Source organism: Bombus pascuorum, chromosome 13, assembly GCF_905332965.1.
Source record: "Bombus pascuorum chromosome 13, iyBomPasc1.1, whole genome shotgun sequence".
Classification (NCBI taxonomy): domain Eukaryota; kingdom Metazoa; phylum Arthropoda; class Insecta; order Hymenoptera; family Apidae; genus Bombus; species Bombus pascuorum.
Genome location: NC_083500.1, coordinates 6,628,805 through 6,651,565, shown reverse-complemented (window position 1 = coordinate 6,651,565; position 22,761 = coordinate 6,628,805). Strand labels below are relative to the sequence as shown.

At 37.7% G+C, this 22,761-nt stretch overlaps 1 protein-coding gene across 1 annotated transcript in view; it reads left to right on the top strand.

The window, feature by feature from the left end:
* LOC132913661 (ADP-ribosylation factor-like protein 4C) overlaps positions 1–22,761 on the top strand; it is a 53,090-nt gene that overhangs the window by 19,410 nt on the left and 10,919 nt on the right. The window contains exon 2 of the mRNA XM_060972156.1: positions 21,255–22,139. Within this exon, the coding sequence (XP_060828139.1) occupies positions 21,929–22,139 (211 nt within the window). The 5' untranslated portion in view covers positions 21,255–21,928. The remainder of the gene's footprint in view (positions 1–21,254; positions 22,140–22,761) is intronic.

Genomic DNA, 22,761 nt, shown 5'->3' with positions numbered 1-22,761 from the left:
TTCGTGCAAATCCTAAGGGTGTGTTCGAAAATTCTGCTATATCTAATTTTATTCGTCGAATGTTAAAGATGCGTGTTATTCTTCTAAGGTGATATTTAATTCACGGAATACGGATTCGATTAATTGAAGTTTAATTAACGTTCCTTAAATAGTAACTACTACGTTGGCTTTTCTTCAGATTTCAGAGGTCATTAAAACGGCACATGCCACGGAATCGAAACGAAAAGTCCTCGAGACGGTTCCGTCTGCTCATCGGGCGTGAAGTGAAAGCCTCCTTCGGTATTTTTTCCTTCCTGTTTTTGTTTTTTTTTTCTTTTTGCCACCGCTGAAACGTGGCGCGGCGTTGTGTGCATCGTGATTGCAGCACAGCTGCATTGTATAGGTGCATTGAATAATCTCCGGCTGAAATGTTCGCAAATTTCACACCACCGCCAGCATCTCCAAACATTTTCATACTTTTCACAAGCTTGCGCGTCCTCTTTTGTTCCGTTTTGCTTGTCAAGCTTGTTGACGGACTATCTTAAAGAACGTTATAATGCGGTCCATTCGTAATTTATTTTGGATAATCTGACGCTTCTCTTCGTTATTTCTGACTAGAAATTAAAATGAAATTTTAGGTGTTCTAAAGGATTACGACGTCTATGATTTTTTTCTTTAGTGTTGCTTTCGTTTATCTTAGACAATCTGATGCTCCCTTTAGTCATAATGACTAGAGATCATTGAATATCTCGAGTGTTCCGAATGATCGTGATATCTTTGATTTATTTTAAACAATTTGACGGTTCTCTTAGCTTTTACGTCTCGAAATTATTGAAATTTGAAGTATTCCGAGTTATTGCGACGTCTATAGCTTTGGTCATTTTTTGATTTATTTCTGACGTTTCTCTGACTTATTATTGACTCGAAATTATTGGAATTTCAAATGTTATGAGCGATCACGACATTTATGGCTGTAGTAATTCTTTCATTCATTTTAAGCCATCCGACGTTTCTCTGAGTTATTACGACTAAAAATTATCGAATATTTCAACTGTTCTGAGCGATGAGCACGTTTATAGTTGTAGCAATTTTTCCATGTATTTTAAACCATCCGACACTTCTCATAATTATTCCGACAAGAAATTATTGAATTTTCCGAGCGTTCCCAACGGCCGTGAGATTCATCTGTTCGCTCTCAGCGAATGTTTGGTCCATTGATTAAAAAAATTGTTTTAAAATCATTATCTGAGAAAAATATAGCGAACATAACGGAAATGAGCCCAGTTTACCGGAAAAATCATAATTACGAATGCGTAAGACGCACGCGGGAAGCGTAATTATTACGGACTGTGCGTACAGATTGCAGCCAGAGACATAAAGTGCAATAGCCTGAGTTCGCTTGTTGCCCGTTATTCGTCCAACGAAAACTCGGAACACTTATTATCTATCCTGACTACCTTCGTGGAAATTATTTAACATATTCTCGTATAGCGTATGCAATTCGCTGCTGTGAATCGCTGGAATTTTTCTTTTTGTTTTCTCCTTTAAATAGCGTTGCGTGCAACACTATTCGTCACGAGCAAATTGCACGGAAGTTAGTTCAATCTTTCGCATTTTTGCGATGAAACTATTGTTAGAGAAATCAGCCAAGCCTTTTTCCTTGTTCTCTTCCTCTTTCGTTCATATTCCTGTGTTCGTTCCTTCGAACTTTTTCACAACTTTTTTAGAATTTTTTATCAGAACTCCTTCGTAGCATTTTGTATTAGGCTCATGCATGCGAAACGTTCTTTTCTAAAATAAAATTTCGACTGCACGTATCTTGTCACGTGTTTAGTCGAAGTAATTTCCATATAATACAATGCAGTCTTTCTACCGTAGCTAATTAGTTTGATCGTTTCAAATTTGTAAGAACTGCAGGTTCTGCGATCGGAATATTTTTTAGAACTAAGCTGTCACAAGTTCTTCGTTCGTAGTTTTCTTTCAAATAACTCGTGCGTTAATGCAATCGTTTTCTAAACGAGTAGAAAATTTCTTCTTTGATATAATCGATAATTTCCAATAGAAGAAAATTTGACGGATGATATTGGGCCGCAAAATTCAAACATCGAGAACAGAATTACGCTTCACGTGCACCGATCTAATATATTTTCGTTTTTAATTATCTCCAAAAGAGTTAGAAAGCTTTAGATGAGATGTTTGTCGTATTTAGCCAGCGGCTAGATGACGAAGTGGGTCGTGAACGTGGGTTGGTAATCGTCGAACGTTCTTTCCCGCAAGAACGTTATTACAAACTTGTTACAGATTACGCCACGTTTCAGCAAAGATGCCGGGCATTTTTCGCGCGTGTATTTACTCCCCTTTTTTTTCTTTTATCGCAAATAGAACCAGGACACCGACAGGTCTGTCCCTTCTGTCGAAATCGTTCAAACGATGAAAACTCACGGTTGTTTTCTTTTTATCGCGCTCGGTTAGTCGGATCATTTTTGTCTTTTGTATGTCGAGAGAGAGAGAGAGAGAGAGAGAGAGAGAGAGAGAGAGAGAGAGAGAGAGAGAGAGAGAGAGAGAGAGAGAGAGAGAGAATATTGCTCGACGATGAAAACTGGCTACGTCTTTGGTTTTATCTCGAAAGAATAGACTTTGATGTATTTTGTTTCGAATTTTCAGTGGCACGATATTAAGAAAATATTAAGATAAGATTATAAATATTAATAAGCTTGCATATCTTTTGCATTCGTAAGTCTAAGCTTGTAAATATCGTATTTAGAACTTTTCTTTGCAATTTGCTGTCACTACTCCACTTTTTAAAAATAAATAAAATTATAGAAAAAAATCATTTACTTTGAGAAGCTTCATACGAATAACTTATCGTATGTGGACGACGAACTTGGGAAATTATTAAGGATTGAAGTTAAGTGTAGCTATCGATAGTTGATCCGATGCCACTATCGAATACTAATAATCTGGATTAGTATCACGTACATAGCGATGCATATGTTTGCATCAGTGAGTATTATCGAAATTAATCCTCTTTGAGCGTAGAAACGCGTGACCATAGCATGGCTCTTTGTGAACAGACCTGGCGATATACATCGATAAATTACATTAATTACGAAGGTATTAATTATTGTCCATATGGTCTGTACTAAAACAGATCCTAGATAAGGCTATTTATTTTATGAAGGACGCGTCAACTTCAACGAATCTGATATCATATCAAAAGTCTGATCAAAAACATGAATTAGTCGTACGTTCTCTAAATCATAAATTTCACGAAGTGATTTATTTTATCAAGGAAATGTATATTTCAACGGATCCGATATCACATCACGTCATAAACCTTATCAAAACATAAATTAGTAATATTAATGCGTGTCCCCAAATTTGACCGTCATCGAAGTCTGTCTTTTCTAAATACAAAAAGCTTTTAGTTTAACGAATCTTTTTATGGCGAAATCTATTTAGCGGTATGAGCCAATAAATTACAGTAATTAGAAATCCGTTAACTCCACGTGTTATCCGCTTAAAACGATCCTACAAATTTGGCTAATTAGCATGCAATTGACTTATTAAACCGTAGCTTGAGAATCCTAGAAGAGGAACTGTTAATCTGATTTGCCAAGACACAGCACACTCCGAATGACGTTACACGAGGAATTTAAATTCAATCGCGGTGAAACTGAATGGCGGATCTACTTTCATGGTACGAAAGTGAACACACAATCTTTCCCATGGATAAACGCCGCTAATTCAGTCATTCGTCTAATTAACACCCAGTTTCTCACGTATGGCAGCGGTTTCACCACATACTTGCGTGCCACACACGAACGTTTCCGTGGAGCGGCCCACGTACGATCAATAACGTTCACGATAATATTGTCAATGCAGATTCGACGACATTTTGGCGGCTTGTTCTTTTAAAAACTGCACGTGATCGATATTCTTAAATATATACACCATGTACTGTATAGTAGGAAACTGTTAACACTTTTTTACATAAATCAGAAGAAGAAACGCACACGTGAAATAAGCTATGATCGCGAGGACAGAGAAGATTCAAACAATCCAGACTCGTCTTATCATATTCTCATCTTATCAGAAAACTGAATCACTTGGATGCTGCACCAAATTCGAAGACACAAGACGCAGCTGTTAAGATACCTAACGTTACACGATCGCTTTGAACTAATGGAACATGTAATGAAATGTAAAAATTGAGGTGTAAAAATGCTCTAAGCATCTGTTATTTCCTTATGAAACGGCAGAAACTTTTGGGACAATCTAATACATGTACATTTTCAGATTTACCTTTAGTACCACACTTTTTAATGCAATTTACGATACATACACTTTACAATACAATTTTATGAATGTAATCACGACAGTTGGCACTCATAGCGTTTCTAACAAAATTTCAAAACGTTTTGTATAACGCACATGATACATTCGTAAAAGGTACTTGTAAGGAATTCCAATTCTTTCGTCAGCAATCGTATAGTTTTGCCATTTTTGACAACATTTAGTGATCACGCGTCAGCCTCTTTAGATCTACGCGGCTGTTCACGATTCACTCCTTCACCCATTTTCTATTATTAAATGCTATTAGCCTTGACACCATATGGAATTGTTCCTCGATCCCCGTGAATGTTGCCAAATCGCCGGTTTAATTTCGTTCTGACCGACAATTTTCAGCCGATCGTTGGGCTATTAATATTCGTGCTCGATTCCCAGAGATGGATCGGCCATTTTCCTTGGTTTCATGGGTTTCACGGAGGTTTATGCTTTCCATAAAGTAACAGGAAGTAGAGGTACATAAATATTCCATGGCACAGTTTGGAAAACTGCGTCTGGCCCAAATGGGATCGACTCTGAAATTCCGCTTCTTTTTTTGCGATTGTTGCGCAGCTTTCGATTCCAGAGGTTTTCCTTCGTATCTTATCGCGCGGTTTGAATAAACAAATCAATTTTCTACGTGACTTGGCATATTTCTGTTGCCAGGGAATTTTTTATTTCAGTCGTATCAGTTCCGGTTCTTTCGTTCTGCGATAAATACATTTTTTCTATGTGCTAGCAGCGTCCGACCGCGAAGGAAAGCGATATCTGTTAAATAAATAATTTTTTGAAAGTTTATGTGAGACTTTACAAGTTACTAGGCAATAAGGATATTACATATTTACTCTATTTAGCAGAATATTACATATATATTTGTTGGAATGTTGGGTTGGGCTACATACTGCAATTCCATCGTTATAAAATATAAAACAAAGCAATAAAATATTTAATATTGAATTATGGAATCACGATAATTCTTATTTCTCTCTTCCATTCTCAAATGTCTCTCCCAAATTTCCTACGAAGCACGTAGAATCCTTTTCCTTTCTTTCGTGTTATTTTCTTCAGTTTCTTGAGCGAGTATCAACTCGCGCTTCATCCTCATTTGTATCTTATGCGTATTGTCAGTGGAATTTACCAAGAATTCTTAATCAAATCGTACTTCTAAAGATACTATAACGATACACATTTTTGTTACGTGCAATCAAATACCACGTCTCTTGTTCTTTGAATTTTGAATCATACCTAAACCATGACCGATACCCTCGCATAAACATTCAATTCTCAACCTCTTATCATCCGTATGTTTTATTATTCTTGTTGCATCGAAACAAGACTTTCGATATTAAAAGCTATTGGATGGCACAAAGGGGTTTGTCTTACGTAATTACTTTTTTCTCATAATTACCGTCGTTTTCCACAGTTAGCTGCATCAACATTGTTTCCTCCGTGTCTTTGAGGATCGCAGATGCGCAAGCCGGTATTTTTCAAGTACGTTGCACCGCGTGATTTATCTAGAAATCGCAAGGTTTGACCGTGTAGCACCATTATTAGCATCTCGATAAGGGGACGAGCAACGATGTCGGCGGATCGTTAAGCGAGGGTTATCAGCAGAGATCGTGAGTTACGAGGCCCACTTGCTCGATAGACTGATTCCCCTTCGCACAGTCCCGCGTTCTAGATACTACACCGACGCCTAATGCAGAGGAATAACTTTTAACTAGTCGATGTAACCAGCTTCCTACTGATACAGGAGCGTCCACGATATAGCGCGCCTTTAAATTGAAGCATCACGTAGTGCCATCAATTCGTGCAATGACACCCAGGGCTACATGTAGCGTTACACATTTTTTAATGGAAACTAGACTAGAGTCAAGTACAGTTAGTGGAAGAAATATGCCGTTCGACCGGCGAAAGTCATTTGGATCAAACTATGGTTGCAGGGAATGCGTTTCCTGGCAGAGCAACGTTATTACGTATACGTCAGGATAATTAAATACACAGAGTAACGCGTAAAAGCGGGTGCCACGGGATTTCTGGTGGAAAAATAAGAAAAAGCTATAGGATACAATTTTCTTATTCACGGCTTAGTTTTCGAGAAAATCGAGCTTGAAAATTTGGTCGGGTATACTCGAACATGTCCGATCCTGGACTGTATAGAACTAAATAATCTGCGAGAGAGAACAAATTTTTTCGTAAGACGCTTTGCTCCCGAGGAAAATAAATTTGAAAATACGATAAGCATAGTGTTGTTGATTTTCTGAATTTTATGTCATTTTGTTGCTAAAAATATGTAGTTTAATACAACATTGTATAGTTAAGAAGAGCTGCTTTGAGATAAAAAGTGTCGACCACTTGGACGACAATTTTGTTCTACTTGATCATGTACGTTAGGGATTTCATTTTCGCTCGATTAAGCAATTTAAAGGTCGTAAAATGGGTCAAGAGCTAAAGTACATGCGTTTCGAGGGCTGAAAGAAGCAATCTGCGCCAGTTTCAGGACACAAGGACTTGAAGATTCGTTTATAGCAGCGCAGTTACCTTGGAACTGTGTCTTTCTGTCTCTTCCAAAAGTACGCGTGTAACATCGATTTTTCACTCTTTCGAGAATAGTGGTTGTATGTTTTTGTATCACGTTTGAAGCAGCGTAAAGATACCAAGAAAGGAGTTGCAGCAATAAAGAAACAGCAACGTAGGGATATAAAAGAGAAATTTTGAGTAATAAAAAAAGCAGTGCGAGAATGCTAAAAAAAAAAGAGAGAATTACAATAATAAAACGAACGAAACAACACAGAAGCTTCGAGGGAGAGAATCCATGGCTACGAAAAACGGAGTGCAATGCCATTAAAAATGCAGCTGCAGTAATAAAAAAGGCAAATGAGAAGAATAAAAAAGCTATACGAGGAAGTAGGGAAAGCAAAGTCCAGTAATAAAAAAATCGCACGAAGTGCCAGAAGACTCACCTGCGGTAAAAACAACAAACAGCGTTACCAGGAGGATAAAAGAACACGTACTTGTGCGCGGAAAGGATTTCTAAATATTTAGGACGCCTTGTATGGATATCTAGGATAATTATATATTAGAAATCTGAGAATCGCAGGTTCTGCTTGGGTGGAGTTGAACTCCAAAGTTCTCCATGTGAGGATACGAAGCCTCGTACATAAACTGTAGACGATCGACTATAGACCCAGTAGAGTCTATTATTAGTTTCGATTGCCTACATGTGCTACATCCAGCTCATAGTTGTTGCAACAGGAAGAATTTATTCGTTCAGCCCTTCTCTCACTTGATTTATCGCCTATATAAATCTGTTAGACGCGAAGAGCACAGGAAGAGGACACGATGAGTGTATTTCTTTTTATCTTTGATTTTAACGTAAAAGGGTATCTTAACATGAAATAGCTGATAGTGGAAAAAAACCTACTAGGTCTAATCAAAGTTATTATCTTCCCTTTTTCTCTTTTTTTTTTCTTTTTTGTATTTTTATCGTCTCTTGTCTTTCGGCTTCGAGGAGCTTCCGGTCTTACGCATGACTCTTCGCAAGTTCTCTACAACTGTTTTCCTTACATTTACTTAGTCCAGTCTTACTCTTTACTTATCACCATTTGAGCTATATATAATTATTTATTTAATTACTTTGACAATTAATTTTGTCAGTCCTGACTTGTTGGCAGTCTTCTAACAATTATACTTTAGTCTGACTCATTGCAATTTATATATAGTATATACTATATAGATATATACATATATAGACTAAACAATATAATACTATACAATATATAAAGATACTGAACATTAAGGTGTCGGTATGTTTGTGGTTAATATTCTTAATATTTTTATGTTTTCCAATGGTTTAATGTTACGATCAGCAATATAATAATAAATAAAATACATGTTTAGTTTCAAAGTCAAATGAGAGAGCAGTTTTGATAACACGAAAGCAATTCACTTTCAATTTGAAAACTATTGTCTCATAAAGGACAGAGAATGTGATTTAAGATATCCTTTCCTCCAATCTTCGTGTTCCATTTTCTTTCGTAATGTAGGTCGCAAAAAGTTGGAAATAAACACGTTTAACATGAAACTGTAGCCCGAGGCCCATGAGATAACGAAAGCTCCCTTCGTTGCCAAGAATTTTCCAAGCGTGTAGATCAAGTCGGGAAACCATTTCAGAATACTTAACTTATCTGACAAGTTAATGAAAAAGGTCATAAACTTAAGCTACGATTTCCATTTTAGACGAACCAATTAACAATATCGTTAAGTGAAATTCCTATGTTATGGAGTTCTTTTCGTACGTCTGCTTAAATCGGTATCCAAGGCGTTCCACGCGAATCACTGAAACGATCAAGCAGCAAATCTTAATTACCTCGCCTTTGCTGCAAATTACAGACCGATTCTCGGGCTCACGTAACGTCACGGCACGCGAACGATTCGAGCGGTATTTCGTGCCGCCGAAATAAGAACCTCAGGCCGCGTTTTCGTTCGTCTCTAACGCGATAATGCCGTATCCGTGACACCTTCTAAGAAAATTAGGATGTTATCGTAGAAGAGAAAGTAGGCAACAAATATAGAGTAAAATTGGTCCGTCTAAGGCATCATTTTCAAGGAAACAGAGTAGAAAGAAAAAGGACGAATCGTTGGAAGAATTCTCGAAGAGAAGAAAAAAGAAAATTCTATCGTTTTCATGATCTCTATCGCATTTGATTTACGGCATCGAACAAATCACACAATTAGTTGTCACGGCGTATGATGTCGTTCTGTACGATGGAAAAAGGAAAATTGCAAGTATAATTGTCACTTTGCGCTATCACATGCAATCATTTTATCCGTACAGTGATCGCCTTAAAACTCGCGGTACGTTTAGTCGGATCGGTGATCGGTGTTTCGCGTAACCCCGATCGAATTTATTTACCATAAACTTCACCATAAATAGAATCTCGACATTTCCATTTACCGTTTGCCACGTCCATAAACGCCGAAAGATTTGGAATGCACGATCCTGTTATCGATCCTGTTCACTCGGCTATCGCGATTGAATAACGCTCTCCATTTTCCTTAATGGTTTCCCCATTCTGCTGAAATTATTACTCGTTTCCTAACGATGTACATCGTTCGTGGAATTTGAGGATTATTCAAGATGTTAATTTTACGAAAAACTTCCTCTCTTTCTCTTTTTTTTCCTGAATCATAATTTTAAAAACGTAGGAATTTGACTGTACTCGAAATATCTAAAATTTTTGCGTCGATCTTTCTTATATCCGAAAATTATGATAATCTTATTTTCTGAGATTATCTCTGCTGTAATTCCTTGGAACGAGATAATTTCACAGAAAAACAATGATTTCGCGATTCGTTGATTTATGTCGTGTATTCGTGGAATTTGAGTAATACCCAAGGTACTAATTTCGCGAGTACATCAAAATTCGACGAATCGACGTACGACAGATTTTCCTGACATTCGGAGAGTAGCTAAAGTGCGTTAGCTTTGCTGAAACTTACTCGTCTTCTTTGTATCTCAGAAGCGCGATAAAAAGATCAAACTTTCTCCCACCACCTGTAAAGAAAGCTATTTATAACATAAAATTTACATTCTACTCCAATTTCTTTAGGGATCATAATTTAAAAAGTGTAAAAATTCCACGAGCTTTCGTAAAATTCGTACAATATTTAAAACGATAATTTTTCTAAAAAAAAATCGTCGCTCTCCCTCGTATAGCAGAAGCACAATAAACAATCGTATCCTCTGATATTCATATCTGCTCCAATTTCCCCGCGTATTATAATTTTAAAACGCATAAAAATTCGATGAGGTGATACGTGGCCGTTTTCCCCTGCAATTTATATATCTGCCCCAATTTTCTGTCGCACGATAATTTCACAGAGACATAAAAATACAACTCGAGCGAGTGATAGTCCCTCGGTGAGATATTTACCGGCGCGAAATTGAACGAGATTAAACACGAAATCGACGATTGTTTCTATAGTTGGACACGCGTCGTTTTTCGTTTTCACGTGACGCGACGGTTACGACGATGAATGTTATTTAACGATTATGCAAGATCGTGCAGGGTATGGGGACGTGTGATGTTTTCTATAAATATTCAGGAGGTGTACGTGTTACGGGCGATAATTTATGTGACCTCGAATGCACTGACGGGCCAAGAAGACAGGTATACAGGTTAGCATGCACGTGCAAAAGTAGGTAAATCAAATTTAAACCGGGAGAGACGAGAGGAAATATATACAGAGCGCCAGAGAAATCTGGTGTTCTGGGTCATCGTTCAGCTTCTATCTGTGACGCTTGTTTTAGTTTCGATCCCTTAACCCTGTACTTGAAACCGATAACCTTTATAATCGAACGTAATTTGCATATTCCTGTAAATTCATATTTCTGTGCACACAAACAAATCGAATCTACATAGAAATTTATTTCATCTACTACATAGACATTCTGTAAGGTGTATTTTGTTCTCGAATAGCTGTACTTGAAATCAACATTCCTTTAGTATGTAGTTAGATATGAATTGTATGTTTGCGTGAATTCATATTTTTATGATCGTAATTAGTCACTTAGCTGTTGCAACGTCTTTGAAAATTGCCTACTTAAAATGTGTCGCAAAAAGTAAGCGGCGACGAGTATACTCGACAAAGACGGAGTACGTGCAGCTGTTGTAATATAGAATTAAGTTGTAACGAGATGACTGTTTTATTTTTTAATTTTATTACTGCAATAAATTGCGATTCGAACAGCAAATTGTAACTACTTCCTACGCGTGACGAGTATACTCGTCGTAACACAAAACAGTGCCATTTGTTCATGACGAGTATACTCGTTAGAAACAGCTAACTGGTTAAACAAATTGAATTCAAATAGAAATTTATTTCATCCGCTATATAGATATTATGACATGTATTTTTTTTACTTGAATAGTTGTACTTGAAACCAACATCGCTAGCAATTAGATATAAATTGCGTGTTTGCGTAAATTTGTATTTTTATAGTCCTAACTAAACAAATTAAATTTAAATAGAAATTTGTTTGTTCCAATATGATGTATACTTTGGTCCAGATTTTCTATATATTTCTATATACAGGGTGGTTTAACATACGAATGTATTCATTTCTGGACAAACAGAAGATAGTCTTAATATCAACAAAACTTATTTTGCATTTTAAACTTTCACAATGATCAGATGACATATCTGTGATTCTTCGAGGGTTTCAAACGTGTCACTGGCACGTCGTATTCGTTCATTTCGAAAGATTTTCTACGGTACAACTATCAACTTGTAATATACTGTACAATACACCTAAACAATTATAATTAAAATGCTTTAGCAACTAATAGAAGCGACCTCATTTGGTAAACATCAATTTTGTTAATATCAATTTGGTAAAAAATACCCACGTGTCTCTGACAATCATTGTCGAAGCAAAGAAATCAGAAGCTTCTAAATCTAATAATAATAATTAAACAAAGAATCGACAAGATTTCAATTTCTCAAAAGTATCAAGAAAAAAATCAAGGGAAACACCAGTAATTAAAAACGAATCTCCGCTGTTTTTAGAAAAGAAAAAAAAAAAAAAGAAAGGAAAGAATCACAACGTTCTTGTTTTCTGAACATTCTCTCTCTCTCTCTCTCTCTTTCTCTTTCTCTTTCTATGCGTTTCCCTTCAAACACCGAGATAAAAATACACGATTGCAAAATAACGCGCTTGTCGAGTCGTATCTCTCTTCAGGAATCGAAAGAATCGCGTCGATCTATCGCGCTTTCAGGCCGTGTTTTCCTGCGTGCTCGAGATTCAAACTATGAAACCCTAGAGTAGAGGAAGGAAAGGTGCAAACAAAAAAAAAAAAAAAAAGGAACAAAAGATGGAAAAAGGAAATAGGCGAGAGGAGGAAGGAGAGAAAAAGGAAGAGAAAGTAGGGGGCGACTGGAAATTAGTGGCGGTTCGCCAAGGGTGTGTTTGTGCTCTTTCAACCCCTCTTTTGAATCGTCGCTGTTTACACGTGTAAACGTTTCGCTGAAAGAGAAAAAGAGAGCACGGCGTCTCGTTAATGTTACATTGAACCCCGTGTACAGCTTTTCCTGGAGCGTTGCCTTGTAATTATATTGAACGTTCGTTAACGACGTTGCTCATAATTGAGGATCAAAGTTTCAACCGAGCTACGTCTGTCTGTACACGATGAATACAAATTGGAAGGCTCGACACCGGAATTTTCGGGGATCGTTTTTGGAATCATGGAACTCGCGGAAATTTATGCTCGCGAACCGCGTGAATTATTCATGACTCGATCATGCGTTTAATGCACGCCACGATATATTATTCGGGAATTTATGCCGCTTGTGGTGTTAGGAAATAGAAATTAAATACCATTAAGTAGTATTAAATTTAATTACGCCAGGACGTAGGAATTAAATACCACTTCGTTTCGCGATCTGCTTAATTGGGAGAATAGTTTTCGCTGATTGTGCGGTTTTAGCGATTTTTACTATGCGACTTGAGTTTCTTCTTTTGTGAAATAAGGAAACGTTTAATAAATTTAATGGATTTGCAGTTTCATCCGTGTAACGATCGATATCGAAGACAAACATTCAATATTGGGAAATTCATTAATTTGCATTGTAATCATTTAGAGATACGATCACATGGTTTCAGAACTAGGGAAAGTAAATTTTTCAGAAAATATTCGCTCGAAAGAGAATGTATAATATAGAAAATAACCAGAATATGTAGCAATGAAAATTTTCTGTTGCTTTTAATTACGATCATCCTGTGATAAAATTGAGCCCTTTTTTATAGAAAAAGCATCTTCAGGATATAAAAATGGAAACGTTTAATGCTTCAAGTTTCATTGTCGAATCTATAAAACTTGAAACCGTAGTAGTTTCGATAAATTAATAATCGTGTTCCTAAAAATCGTACAGCGAGCTGTAGAGAGTATTCCATCGGGATTACAACCGGTACTTTTATCGTAAATTCTGTTCCATGAATTTTTACAGGAATTTTTAATCTCGTATTTCCGTTATTCTCATTGTACATCTTTCTGCCGTTCCTCCCCCTGTTTCAATATTTCGCCCTCTCACTAATACCACGAAATATATTCCACTCTTTTGTCGTTTAATTTTGTCAAGATTTTTTAGATATATTTTTATCGTAAAACTCCGATCGCTGTCGCGCGTTATACATGAAAAATTGGAATCGCTTTCTCAGTTTTTTTACTGAACGTTCTCCTAACGTTTAATTGGAAATTGACGCCGCAGATATCAATGATATTTTTCGTTGCCTCCAGTAAATAAATATTCGACAAAAGAATTTTCTAACTCCTAACGAAATTCCTACTGACTTTTCTTTAAATTTTTATATTTCTCGAGACACGTAGCGATTCCATTTTTTGTGTACTCGTCGTATTTCTTGTTATTTTAACCATACGCGATAAACCTTCTGAAACGTACCAGCCGAACAGCGAGAGAAAGTTAATCGCCACTATGGTGTCGATAAATGAATGTTTTATTCGATGGAAAGCTGGAAAGCTAAACAGGGGAAATACAGATGAAAAAAAAGAAAAAAACGCGAGCAAAAGTATTGGCAGCAATATCTGTAAACTGCATCTGGTGCATGTGCATCTGCATTGGCTTGCATCCCGGCCCACTTTTATCTCCTTTTTTCTGGACCAGTCGGCCGCACCTGCCAGCAGGAACATTTTTGAACACACGTTCTCTACGTCCTTTCATATTTTTTCCTTTTCGAAAACAGAGTGTTCCTCTCCATCGACGCGAAACTCGTTAGCACTCGTCGCCTTCCTTTTACGCCTCTATTATTCTTTCCTTTTTCACCCGTTTCTTTCTTTTTTTTTTATTTTTTGAACTTGCTCTTTTGCTACCGAATCCTCTTTCGTATAACACAACGTTATTAGACGCTGCACGCAATAAAAACTTTTTACTGATTCATCTTTGCACGATGAAAACACGTGCTAAGAAATTTAGTATTTTTGTAAAGTGTACGTTTTAAGATACATTTTACTCGCGAAGGACTAACGTTTCGTATATTTCCTTTTTCCTTTTTTTCGACCAATTTACGAGTTAATGAATTTTATTTCTAAACATTTTAACTGTGAAAAAGAATTTCTGATATTCACCTGGTATCTTTCCTTGTCGTTGTTTCTTCCATTTAGATTCTACGATTTGATGAAATTTAAAGAAATTCTAATATTTGTATGTACTCTTTACCGTATAATTCAGATTATCTTCCATCACAATTTGCCACTTACACGTACGCTGGAAAGTTGAATGCTTTACATTTGTTTCTCCCCTCCTTCTATTTGCTCATTTATATTTTAAAACTATCCGACTCAGTTTTATAAGGAAACATATACATTTGTATTTTAATTAACTTTTATTTATATTTAATTTTACCTAATGCTCTTATATCTAGCTTTATCAGCCCATTACTACATTTACTGCTACGCCTATTTGCTGTACTATTCGAGTGTTTAGGAGGAGATGCGTGCAATGAGATCTTGAATCTTCGAGTTCGTTTTATTTGTTCCTGCGAAATGACCGTAACTTAGCTTCATTGCCTGTTGCATATGCATTCTAATTATATGGTAGAATAGTTTTCGTGCTTCATTTTCAATTCTCCTTATCAGCGATTCCTCCGTTGTTTCTTTTTCTTCAGGTCCTTAACTGTCTCGTACAAAGGAAATTCTAACAATAATACGCGTTTTACGTTCTCCTCTTTGTGCCTGTCGCACAATCTGCATAATTTCTCCACATTTTTTTATTTATAACACGATTACGATGGGCGTATCGACTTTCAAAGTATAAAATATTTTTGCAAATAATTTTTTTCTCTCTCATATGCAAATGATAGACGATGGTTGTTGCGTAATTCGGTAGAAACACCAGTTGTTAACCAAGTGTGTTAACGCGAAACGATAGTTCAGGTTGAAAACGAATCAAAGACGATCGAAGTTACAAGCAAACAGACAAAACGAGTATCAAGTGTTTGCCTTGCGGTTTACTGGCTTAGTTATCTGTGACTCGTGTTCTTTAAGGCCTCACCTCTTACCGAGAAGCCTTAAATTCACTTCAGCACGTTCGGATTACGAGTTTCGTCTAGCCTGGACTTGACCACGCGCAGAATTTAAGAGCGGCTGGTGAGAGTATCGACTGATACGAGCGTCGTTTACGTCTTTCGTGCCACTTGCAAAAGGAAACAAGAAGCAGAAAAGAACAACTCGAAGAAGAAGCTCTGATTCGCGGGAGATCGAAAAAAAAAGAAAAATATTGAAATAACTATTTCTAGGTCTGCAATCGAGATCGATTTAAGCAGCGAATTTTTATTCTGTCGACTTTGTTCTACCGATAGGTAACGTGAAAATCATTTCTTGTATCGTTTTAAAAATACATAATAAATAATCAAAGAAAAATCGTCCTATACTTTAAAAAAAAAAAAAAAGAAAAGAGAAGAGAAGAAATTGGAATATCTCAAAGAAACAATTCATAGGAGAAGCCTGTCTAAAAATTAAAAATATCCGAATTATACAGCGCTGTTTAAAATGAAATTAGCATATATTCGGTAGCAACTATTTATGCCACAGGAAATCATTTCAATCAGTCACGCACACGATATTCTTCTCAACGATTTACGAGGATCATCCTCACATAAACTCGCGCTTTTTATCAGAACGATCTCTCGGCTGTTATTATAGGAAGCGTGTACTCAGCTGCAAAATTACACGTCTCGGAGTCGCGTACAATTAAATAGGTAAATAACCGAGGAAGGAGATCGTGATTGCGGCGAGCTCGTTAAAAAGGGGTGAGAACAAAAGTGACCAGTTGCGTGATTAGAGAAAATGGTGAATCTGGGAAACAATAATAATCGCGAGGATGAACGAAAGGAAAGGAGAAAGGAAGGAAAAGGAAAGAGAAGTGGAAAATGATTCATAGAAGGTAGTCGATGATTGCGCCTATTATAAGGCGGGATCAGCTATCGACAAATATTTTTATTCGCCTGCAGTCGACGGTTCTATTGTCCACACGTATATGTACGGAAATCGAACGATCGAATCGTGGTGAACACGGAAGTCGAGCCGTGGATTCGATCGTGACGGAAATAAGAATAAAGGATTCACCTAACTTGACGAAAAAAGCCATACTAGGCACCGGAAAACCGGAACAATAGACCGGAAGAGACTGACAGAACGAGCAGCAATTCACGTATAGCTTATTATTTCTTTGTTTTCAACGATCGAATATAATTGCGATTTATCGAGCAAGTTTTAACCTATCTAATAAAAAAATTAATTCTTTGAAGATTATTAAATATGTATGGGAGTGTGAGTATTGTTAATTGTACTCCTAGGTCTTCATCTTATTTGAATCTTGCATTCTTATTTAATTCCACAAAACAAAATCGAAGAGAAAATATTACGTAAATGTAATGTGATAAATATTTTATGAGAAAGTTGTAACAGAAATAGTAAGGTTTTATAGAACAGTAATAAATTATTCTACGATAATAAAATTTCTACGATATAATTCTCTCATCTAGACACCATTCAGAGATTTGAATTGCATCAAGAAGACAACTCAGACGGGTAATGTAAAAAAATCCATCTTGCGGAATTAACGAATATGTAGCAAGAAAAGAATCGATAAAACGAATGATAAAATTAAGCGTTGATCAAAGGAAGATTCTGATATTATTATTTTTGTTACATATACGATTGATGAGATTTTTATCACAACGTTGAATACGTAGATTGCTCATAGCTCAAGATCTTCTTTTCAATAATTCTTCCAATAATTTCTAATAATTACCTCCTAATTGTATCTTAATAATTCTTGCCAGTGATTCTTTCAATAATTTTCCAACAATTTTCCAAGCTTATCTCTCTATAAGCAATGAAGAGCAACCCTAATACTTATAATAGTATTATTATATTATACGTATGTCGCAGCGAGTTTTATATTAAATTCCCAACGAGCGTGAAGAACTTGATATACAGAGCGTTTCGATAAATCGTGGACGACGCTGTTTCGACGTTGTATTAAGTCGATCCAGAGCAAAACGCAGCGTCGACGAAACGGTGCCGAGAATAATGGTAATCGTAAATTACGGTAATAGAAACAATCAAAAGGGAGGATCACGGCACGAGCCTGTTCTCCATGTTCGCCCACCATGGAATCACGGAGGCTAGCGATGATGTTCTCGTTTTATCTGCTGCTTAAACAGCCGAGCAGCATAGGCTATTTTTAAGCGGAATAAAGCGTGCAATAACCGGCGTCCGACGAGAATTAAAACTCTAAGTTGCCTCGCCGTCTCGTTTCCCCTGTTTCTGCTTCGGCCAAAAAGAATTTAACGAGGTTACAGTCGCCTGGCTCGATAAAGGGACGAGTTCTCCCGCACGAGACTATGAACAGCGTGGCGCGTTGCAATTTTTGGCGGGAAATTGCGCCTCACGGCAAAGCTACTAGGTTGTTGGAAAAATTTGCGATGAAAATTGAGGAAGATTTAATTGATAAACGAATCGTTTCGTCTTCTTTCGGTAATACATTTCTTCAACTGAAAGAAAAAACGTTAAAATCTAATAGTCTTTACTGAGCTAAATTGTGAAAAGTATTTGAGAAAAAAACAAAGGAAGTGCTTTTTGTCAAGATTAACGTGCATTTTTAAACTTTACATTCATTCTTCGTTTCCTTTCATAATGGAAATAATTGTTAATTTATGTTATGCAAAATTTTATCTTCTACTGTTTAAAAAAAAGGAATGCTATTAAAACGACAGATAATAGGTTCTGTTATGTGCATTGAAGCATCAAACCACGAAAATTTGTGGAAGAAATTTAACGTGTGGCTAATGCATCTTTACATTTGCTAGTAAAAATTGTATGGCAAAAAGAACTTTGTACACCGCTAGCGTTCTTCTTCGAAAAAATTATTTTGCCCATAGGAAATGAAGGCTTTCCGGAAGTGGGTAAGCAAGCATCGTTAAAAACTTACATTTCTATCATCGAAAAAAAGAAATATACATACACGTATTTTTCGAACCTAATTTCGTACCATCCTAAATTTAAACTTCTATTATTTAAAAAGAAATACTCTTCGCTTACAATCTGTATAATTTAGAATTATACAATTATTTTGTAATACATATATGTATTTGCAAACATGATATTTTCAAATATATTTCTGCAGGTATTGCCATCCGTCCATCCATTTCTCTATTAGCAACACCGTTTTCTATATTAAGAGCGGTAACTTGAAATAACTGGATCCCTACATTCTTTTCTTTTTATTACACGTTTAACCTTCGTATCAACTACAGGATCATTAGCGACGATATTAGACTTAGACCGATTAGATTTTAGTGTACACATTTATTTCTTTGAGGAAGCTTAATGCGTTCGATGTGTAGTTTCGCGATGTTAGGGTTGTATCAGGTTCTATTCCGTGTCTCTGTGTTCGTCTATTTCTCTATATCTACATCCGTAGAGTATGTGGACGTTAATTGCTGGTTACGGCATATATTACAGTAAGGCTGCTATGCTCTTTTAATTAGCCAGGTAATTATTCGTGGGTTATTTTGGTGCGCGCAGTCCTTAGGCGAGACATTACGTTCCTTTCCTTTCTGCTCATATTATTACACACGGTTATTACGTATTATTAACATCTGTTGATACAAGCACATATCGAATTTTCCCGCGGACTTTTCTGCTTCTGATCGAAGCGCTGACTTTTTTCCATTCTTATTTTACGATCCTCTTTAAGCGGTTAATTTGATCCTCGGACACGGGATCGGAAGAAGCCGATTGGTAGGTTTAACCAATTAGTTGTTTTTGACGAGCATACACGTCACGAAGAAATGGTAATAAAATGAAAGGATAAAACAGTCGTTTCATTACGACTTAATTTTATATTATAACAGCCGTACATACTATGCGTTTGACGAGTATACTCGTCACCAAGAATTGGCAATATTCTGTCTTATGTCGAGTATACTCGTCACTCGCGAAAAGTAGTACAATTTGCTGCTCGAATTGCAATTTACTAATTGCAGTAAATTGCGATAATAAAATGAAAAAATAAAAAACAGTCATCTCGTTACAACTTAATTCTATATTACAATATACTATGTATTTGACGAGTATACTCGTCGTCGTCTACTTTCTGCGACACATTTTAGATACACGCTTTTCTTTGAGGTCGCAACAGCTAACTGGTTAAGGGTTAAGCTAAATAAAGTTTAGAACGGTTAGCCGACATTTTACAAGCAATGAGAATGCGCGTCTTCGGGTTTTAGAGCGTCGCGCCGCCATAGCGAAATTTCTACTGTGTGTCACAAGGCGCGCAATATGCACATTACACGTTTAATGGCTTGGTCCCAGAATTCTCTGTAGCCTGCAACCGTAACCGTAGTGTTATCCATAAAGTTTGCCGCCTGGTGGACGGAGATTAATCACGCCTCGTGGAACTGGAATATTCAGCCGGCGGATTTGCATGTCGAGTGGTTAGATTTGTATTCCTTATTGCCAAGGTTAGTCGCGTTCTCGCGAACCTTTTTTCTTTTTTCTTCTTTCGCTTTCTTTTTCTTTTTCTTTTGCCAACAGCGTACTGCTAGCGAACGGCGCCCTTCTTAAATCGCGCTATTAATTGACTCTTATCTCGCATAGTTAGTCCGTGCTATACTCCGCAATTATGCCAATCATTTAACAATTTGATCGATCGTTGCGAGGAATAGCGCGAATCGTATCTCGATCCTTCTTCGTCTCTCGCTCGTTAGCCCTCGTTCCATGCTTACGGCAATTTGACACGGTGCGATTAGCGTGGAAAAGAAAAATTAGCGCGCGATACTGACGATCACAGGCAGAAATCGCGAGAAGCAACTTTGAAACGCGGTCGACTCCATGTTATCGAGATTGTCCTTTTAATTGATCGTGGAATTTATTTTTATTAATTGTGGTATTTCGAACATGATTCTTTATTTAACTGTTCGTGAAGCTTCATAGATCTATCTTCTATCTTCAAGAAACTTATATTCGCAAACCTAATCCGGCTTGTTGGAAATCGAGAGATCGAGAAGAATTTCCGGGAATTTCATTCTCCTTACTATATCGATGTTTCCTCAAAAAGAGACAGATTAGGTTGGAAAATCGAAGGCTTAAATGCTTGCAGAATTTGCATAAATCCAATCGTCTTTTAATTGTACATATGTATATATATTTATTTATTTTAGCCTGGCGGCCTAGAAATTGCACTTGGTTTTACAAGAATTACGAACATAAATGTCTTCTGCTCGTGTTAAGTTTGTTTAATTGTATCGATTCGACATCAATTTGATATCAGTTTCACATACATTCTGATATCATCTGATTAATCAATTTCTCGATTTTTATTAACAGAAGAATTTGCGTAAATGAACCTCGTAAAAGAAATCTCAATGATTGTACAATTTTAAATGAAATTTGAAACCGGTCATTCGACCGAGCCTGATAAGATTAGTGTTAAGTTTCCCCATGGAGATAAACTCAAACATGCAGAGATCGAGCTGCTTGTAAAGCGACGCGCCTAAGCGCGTGACGAATAAATCGAGACAAAGCGAGCCTGGCATCTCGATTTATAGAGGTTTTCACAGCGGATCCAAAGAAAACGAACGAAATCTCGATACGCGTGGAAGTTCTCGAGGTTCCCAAGTTATCGAGGTTTCACCGTACAAACAGGAGTACGGTCTAATCGACGATAATTCCGCTGTTAAAATTCCTGTATCTCCGTAGTCGAGCAAAATACCCGGGGCACACTCGAGATCTATCGAGACAGGGCAATGAAAAAAGGGAAGAAAAAGAAAAAAAAAAAAAACGGGCAAAGAGACGAGATGTGAAAAGCGCGGCTGATGTAGCCAGCAGGCATCGCTAACACGTTTCTCCTTTCATTTTCAGCCGGTGCGGTAGTGATCGTGGCCTCGAAGCGAGTCCTTTTACGGCGGGGACGAGCATCGAAAGCGGAGGAGAGCCTCCCTCTCTCTGTCTTTCTCTTTCTCTCCCCGATCGTCCACGTTGGCCCAGAGACGCGAGTCAAACCAGCATCATCCACGCGAAGGATATAAGGGACGAAGAAGGCAGGAACGAGAAGAACCGGGCTGGTTCAAGAGAGATAAAACGAAAGGCTGGAAACTAGACGGCCAGGTTACCGAGCTAGCATGGAATAAAGGCGGTGCAGCGACGCGGTGGATCGTGCACAAGGGAGAAAGGGAGAGAGAGAAATTCGGGGGAAGAAAAAGCAGCTGCCGGACAAGGGAACACTGGTGGTCCTCCTGAGTGTCAGTTAAATCCAGCATGAAGTAGAAGAAGAGAATTTTCAAGAGTAAGAACGCGGTCGTTGAGACGAAGAACGGAGGATTATTGATCCGAGATATCGAAGGAAGAGAAAGTGGTGGATAGAAGAGAGCGGCAGAGGTGCGAGAGGAGACCGATCGGATATCGAGGATTGATTTTGAAGGAAAAAGACGGAGAAATCTAAATGATAGATAAAAGAAAAGGGAAGAAGGCGAAGAAGGAGGGTTAGAGGGGAGGAAACGGTGGTCGAGTTAGGAGGAAGCTGGTGAAGGAGAGGAATGGGTGCCGGCATGGGCAGGAGCGGCACGAGCGGCGGCTTCCTCGAGGCACTTCCCACGGGAACGCCGCTCCACGTGGCCATGCTCGGTCTCGACAGTGCTGGGAAAACCACCGCGTTGTATCGACTTAAGTTCGACCAGTACCTAAACACCGTGCCCACCATTGGCTTCAACTGCGAGAGAATCCGTGGTGGCATCGGAAAAGCGAAAGGTAAAGTCGAATCATTCTTAACGTTTCTTAGTATACTATACTTGCGACGACGATCAACGTTGAGACACGAGTTTACCGCGGTTTTAGCTTGCGCTCTTTAGCGCTGCATACACCAATTCACGGGTTATCTTGTTATTTAATTTCCGGCTATAGAAATTGGTTGGAAATTTTTTAATGAAAATGCATCGCGTGCTTCTTATCGTACTAATCTTGAAGAGCAGGCGAATTTTTGTTGGCTGGAATTGTCACAGCGCGCGAGCCATTCGAAAGTCGTGTCGAGCGTAGGCCATAAATTGAGAAACGCGGGAAAGCGATGATGTTACTAGCGATGCTATTCTTTAAAATTTTCTAGAGTTACTCTCGTCATCTTGTAACAAACCGAAACAAGTCACGCGGCGATGATTTTTCTCAATGCAGCGTCTATAGCTGGAACGCGCAACTATCGTAACTGAACACGTAACCATTACGTGGTCAGGATAACGCTTAACACGGACATTTATTACAGTTACCGTGTACGTGGCAACGTAATAAGTCAATGTCGATATCGATGTTTCTTCGTACGACTAGGTCTCGTTGTCCCAGAAACCTGGTAGCAACGATCGCGTCGAGAGATGGAAATCGC